Source organism: Arachis ipaensis, chromosome B06 (assembly GCF_000816755.2).
Source record: "Arachis ipaensis cultivar K30076 chromosome B06, Araip1.1, whole genome shotgun sequence".
Taxonomy (NCBI): Eukaryota; Viridiplantae; Streptophyta; class Magnoliopsida; order Fabales; family Fabaceae; genus Arachis; species Arachis ipaensis.
In genome coordinates, this window is record NC_029790.2 from 110,757,138 (window position 1) to 110,763,727 (window position 6,590).

The window sequence follows — 6,590 nt, forward strand, 5'->3', positions numbered from 1 at the left end:
AATCATATTTTAAAATCATAATATAAATAAGTTTTGTTATCTTCATAATTATTTTCCTAATATGTATTAAATCAGAAAAGTATAAAATGAGATGCATTGAAATATAGAACCCACCGAATTGCTTTGCAGCCCAATCTCTGCCATAGCCCAGCTTATCTTACACCGTTCCAAATTTCTCTATTGTCCAAAAAAAGGAACAAGCTTTCGGTTCCGTTTGTTTGGATTTGTGAGTTCTATTTGGTGTTGTGCATTAAAATCGTTTTTGAGATTCTAATTATACCAATTACGTTTTTTAGATTGACAAAAATACACTATGTAAGTCTCTGACTCATTTTTCATTAACGACGTGATGACATAGCTTGATAACATAGGCTATGAGTGACACGTGGCACTCCATAGTTTGACCATGTGTAATAGTATGATGATGTGGTGACCAGTGACACGTGGCATGCTGATATGGATGGTTGTGCCACGTGTCACAATCATATTTGGTCACGTGTCTGTTTGTCCCGCGTGTCGCAACAGTATTCGTCCAAGTGTCGTCCATTATGTCATCATTGTAGATGCACTAAATTAGTCTCTTTGCAATTTGCATTAAGTGACTTATTTTAGTCCTTGAAATTGAAAGTTGTGCACTAGTCCCTTCACCTGTTTTTTCTCATTTTTTTTCTATAAATTCAAAATTCTAATATTTTTTAATGCATTAATTTCAATTCTATTTTTTTACATGTTATTCAAATACAAGTGCTTTTATAAAATATTTTTTCTTGCGAATACCCTTAACTGCCGTCCTGGAGTTGGCATGAAGGCATTTCAAGCACCCTCACTACCATCTCTAACATCTTTCGTCTAGACTGAAGAGGTCAGAGATGGTAATGAAGGTGCTTGAAGTGCCTTTAGTCTAGCCCATTTACACACAATGGAAACGTGTATTTCATAAGAACAAAAAAAAACTTATTTTAATTATTGATTCTTGTTAAAAATACATGTTTTTTTATGAAAAAAATATGTCTAATCAATCATATAATTCTTTTTTTAAATAACTTACTTATGTATTACAAAATTTACTAATGTTAAATTATTATAGAAAAAAATTATATAATTAAAACTAAAATCTTAAAAAATTTTATGAAAGCACTTGTATTTAAACGATATATGAAAAAATAGAATTGAAATTAGTGGATACAAGATATTGAATATTTTAAATTTAAAAAAATTGAGAAAACACCAGTGAAGGGACTAGTTTGATGCACGACATTCAATTTCAAGAACTAAAATTAAATGAGTTACTTAATACAAAGTGAGGGACTAATTTGCTGCATCTATAATAATGACATAATGAACGACACGTGGTCGAATACTATTGCGACACGTGACACAAATGGACACGTAGCCAAATAGTATTGTGACACGTGGCACAACCATCTATATTCGCATGGCACGTGTCACTGGTCACCACATCATCATACCATTACACGTAGCTAAACCATGGAGTGACATGTGTCACTAACATTTCACGTCATTAAGCCATGTCATCACGTCATTAATGGAAAATGGGCCAGAAACTAACGTGGTGTACTTTTGTTAATCTATCTCAAGGACGTAATTAGTACAATTAAAATTTCATAAACGATTTTAGTACACGACACCAATCTCAATGACTATTTTGATGTTTCACTCAGTTTTCTGTTTTAACAGTTAAATCTTTATATTTAATGAGGAGCACTAAATTATAGAACCCACCAAATTGTCTTTCAGCCCAATTTCAAGTTGACGTTGATGCAAAAAATAATAAAAACTATATGATCTTTGAAGGTAGGATGGTTGTTACTTATTACGCTATATGAGTGGGATACAAAGTAATTTATCATTATTAGTTTGTTCAGCTTAATTTTCAGCATTATTAAGCAGTGAACTAAAACAAAAGAGTAACGTATCTTATGCTGAAATTCAGTTTAGAGTTATGTAACCTATGAAGCGTGGATAATTCACTGAGCTGCCTTGTTCATATATCGGACGTATTTTGAATATAATATTTAACGATATTTATTCGATACGCGTGTATGTTGTATTCAATTGTGTCATAATAAAAAAAAAATTAGACATGTTTAATTAGACACACCGAAATATTATCTCGTGTTAGTGTGTCCAATCTTATTCTTAACATGTATTTTTGAAATAAAATTAGAAATAATATATATTATTATTTATTAAAACAAAAATATTTTAAATACTTGATATAATTAAAATAAAATATTAAAAATAATTAAAAAATTAATTTATATTTTAATATTAATAAAATATCAAAATATCATTCATTATGATTTATTTAAAAATTACTTTATATTTTATATGTACGTGTATTTCCTGTCTTATAAGATTTTAAAATTTGTATATATTGTATCTTGAGCATGTTGTATCTCGTGTCTGTATCAGTGCATCATAGCATGTAACCATTCTCGATCATCCACTTAAGGCTCCATTGATTGTATGTTGAAGAATATTGGTTAGAGTTTAGTTTGTATGTTACTAACAATACTAAGAGCGTTAGTTGAAGAGACACCGCTGAGATCCGAGGCTCTTTGAGTAATCGGAATAAAGATTGTAGTAATGCACATCAATGACTACATTATTATTAAAACCTTCGTGGTAAGAAGTCAATGAATGAGACTGTATTTGGTATGTATGAATCTCCCCATTTTATATATCCATCTCCTGCCCCACTGAGAACCTTCATCCGATGCTTTAAGTAACAAATAGTTCTTGATTCATAGGTGATGTCGTGATGATGGAACATATATATAGATGAAGATGAATGATAAGGAGGAATACTAAAAGGCTATTAGAATTTTATTATTTTTAGTCATTAATTAATTATCAATATTTAAAAATGTAGACTAAAAATATGTTGTTGAATTACTAAACTAAAAAAATTAAATTAATAATTAAAAATAATAAATTTTGATGGCTNNNTATTTTTCTTTTTATTTTTTATAAAGATGAATTATTCTGCAAGTAACAAATAATTTTCCTTTCTAACATTCTAAAATTTGGTTACTAAGGATTAAACTAAAATCTTAATTAGTCACCCAAAAAAAAAACTAAAATCTGTAAACAACTTCACTTGAGTAGTTTTTATTTTTTTGGTAGTAATACGGGTCCTAACTCCTAAGTCCAAAAACTACAAATTTAAAGAGTTGAGGGGGTACATGCACCCTCTTAGGTCAATTGGTAACAGATCAGGATCAGCTAATGGTGCTGGTGGGCTATCCAAAGAAAACTCACTTGCATGGTTGTTTGGACGTATGAGAATAAAGGTTAGTTCATTTTGTACTAAGCCGCAAGCACAATAAGGTTAGTTCCTTTCTGATCCCGCGCGCCGTGCACTTTGAAGAAGCAGCTTTTGATTCTATATAGTTCATTGTTTGATAGAATTTTGACAAGAAAGCGTATTTCAAATGTGCGTATGAGTGCTTTGATAGGAGCAGAAGGCAGCAAGAGATAACTAATTGTGACGAAAATTGCAGCATTCCTCTTGCTAATGTTCAATAGACTTTTGATACTGAGATGCAAAAGTTTCAGTAAGTCTCTCTTTTCTTAACTGTTGTTGCTTCTTTAATTGCTAAAGTATTGATAGAGAAGTCTCAATAGGGGTTACCAACAACTTAGAAGATAATTTTCAACATTATTTGAATTTTGTTATAAACAAAAAGAGCAGATATGTATGCAATTATGACTACATCTTGAAAAATATTGCATTCAAAGATCTTATTTGAATCTCCAGAAGTTTTAGTTTGATTTCCTATTGAAAATATAGGATTAATAGATCCATGTAACCGAACTCATCTTAGTTCTGGAATGTGAGGGGTTTAGGAGGTGTTAGAAAGTGAAAAATAGCAAAAAATTTAAGCGTAAAAATAATGTGAATATGTTAGGACTGATAGAGACAAAGAAGAAGGTGATTATTAAGTTTGATGTAGTGCAATTTTAGGATAATGATGCAGTGGGTATTAGTGGGATCGGAAGGTGCTTTTGGAGGTTTATTAATAATGTGAGATGATATGATATTTAGGTTAAGTAATTATCACAAAGGGGAGAGATGGTTGTGTATAGAAGAAAAATTGACAAATAATAATTTTCATTGTATGGTTTGTTTGGTATATGATGCGCATACAAGGGAGGAGAAGTTTGCTGTGTGGAAAGAGTTGAGTTTTTTATTCGAAATATGTCAAATTCCTCTTTATTACATGGGTGACTTCAATAAGGTTGTACAGTTGGAAGAAAGGTAAGGCGCTAAAAGGCTTTAACACATGAATACAGGATATGGAACTGGCGGATATAGAATTGAATGACCGTAAGTTTACGTGGTTTAGAGGTCAATCGTGCAGTCGAATTAATAGAATGTTGGTGAGTTTGGTTTTATTGTTATCACTTGGAACACTTCGTCTTTCAAGAAGAAACAGGTGTTGCGGAAGTAGTCAACAGGTGAATTAGGAGTTACAAAGAGTGGAGTGATATTTGATCTTTTGGGTTGTTGATGGCATTGTCGAAAATGATTAGAAATTAGTTTATTTTATTTGTCTAATATTTTTTATTAATACTCCATCTTATTGTGTTGAGCTTTTTGTTTTAAAAAATAAATAAATAAAAGGCTTAGTAGTTTTTGTTGTTGGCCATTTCCTATTGAATACGCAAACAGCACGTTTTACTTGCTGAAAGTATTTGGACAATCAATTCCTTGGTGTAATAGTTTTGAACATGGTGAGAAATTGAATAGATCTCGGATGGTATGTCAAGATAGGTATGAGTCTGCTAAGCTCCAGCAGAAAGATATGGTTTCCTGTGCTGATGAGGCGAACCAAGACAGCATCAAGATGTTGCCACTTCTTGCTAATAAGTTGAAATCCTCCTTGTTGATGGACGTTATTTTTAAAAAAGATTTTTTTTTAAAAGATCTTTTATAAAAATAAAAGTGATTTTAAGTTTGGATATCTCATGTAAAAAGGTCTTTTTATCAATCAATTATGTTTGGGTATAACAATATAAAAGTACTTTTTTGTTTATTTATTACATGAAAAACATCTTTTTTTTAAGGAAAAAAGATCTTCTAAAAAAAGATGTAAATTAGTGCATGTTTGGGCGCCATTATTTTGTTAAAAAAAGATCTTTTTTCCTTAAAAAAAAGATGTTTTTCATGTAATAAATAAACAAAAAAGTACTTTTATATTGTTATACCCAAACATAATTGATTGATAAAAAGATCTTTTTATCAATCAATTATGTTTGGGTATAACAATATAAAAGTACTTTTTTGTTTATTTATTACATGAAAAACATCTTTTTTTTAAGGAAAAAAGATCTTTTAAAAAAAGATGTAAATTAGTGCATGTTTGGGCGCCATTATTTTGTTAAAAAAAGATCTTTTTTCAATGAAAAAAGATCTTTTTTTTTATTTTTTAACGTGTTTGGCAAATTTCTAGTAGTAAAAGTAAAAGCACTAGTAAAATCAAAAAAAGATCTTTTTTGAGAAGTTGTAATTTACATCTTTTTTTAAAAGATCTTTTTTCCTTAAAAAAAAAAGATGTTTTTCATGTAATAAATAAACAAAAAAGTACTTTTATATTGTTATACCCAAACATAATTGATTGATAAAAAGATCTTTTTACATGAGATATCCAAACATAAAATTACTTTTACTTCTCTATAAGATCTTTTAAAAAAAGATAACTCGAAAAAAGATCTTTTTTTTAAAAGCTCACCCAAACAAGCCCTAGTTATTATTGCATAATGCAGATGGTGCATCTATGCAAGACATTATTTTGTAACTCTATCTAGAGTGCACAAGATTGCGCTTGATTTCTGTAGTTAGAATGCTGGGGAAGCTTGGTATATTAATGACTTGAAGCAATAATTATGTGCATTTAGTTAGGGTTTATTTCACTACCTTCAAGCTTAGTTGGGCTTGAACTTCTCAAACAGCATGACAGACAAGGGCTTTGTCAGCAAGTCTCCTAATTGATCATGAGCAGGGATGTTAATGACATACAATTGCTTTCTATTTACAAGTTCCCTGATGAAGTGCAGATCAGTCTCAAGATGTTTGCATCGACTGTGCATTATAGGATTGACAGCAGGATGACAAGTGCTTTGATTGTCACAGTAAATTGTGGGTGGATCTTTGAGAAGTTGCTGAATTGACATCACCTCTGTTTTAGCAGTTGCAATAACCCTGTACTCTGCCTCACTGGTAGATCTACTCACCTTTGACTGCTTTCCACTCTTCCAAGAAAAACGAAGTACCCGCTGGTAGACCTTCTATCATCTAAATCAGATGCCCAGTCTGCATCTGCAAAGGTGAGAATTCTGTAGTCAGTACATTTGCTAAAGATCATTCCTTGCAAGTATCTTAACACACGCTTGACCGCCTTCCATTGCTCAAGAGTTGGTTTGTGCATGAACTGAGAGCACTTGTTTGCAGTAAAAGAAATGTCTGGTCTTGTTATTGTTAGGTACTGCAAGGCTCCTACAATGGACCTGTACTTCTTGGGGTCATCAAAAGGCTCAGAGTCACCACTGTGCAGCTTCAGCAT

General features: G+C 31.2%; 1 protein-coding gene and 1 pseudogene across 1 annotated transcript; one reads left to right on the forward strand and one right to left on the reverse strand.

Annotated features, from left to right (window-relative positions):
* LOC110263809 lies at positions 3,210-6,198 on the forward strand (annotated as a pseudogene).
* Positions 6,258-6,590, reverse strand: LOC110263810 (uncharacterized mitochondrial protein AtMg00810-like). The gene has a single exon (XM_021105621.1). It carries the CDS (start codon positions 6,588-6,590, stop codon positions 6,258-6,260), a length of 333 nt encoding a protein of 110 aa, XP_020961280.1.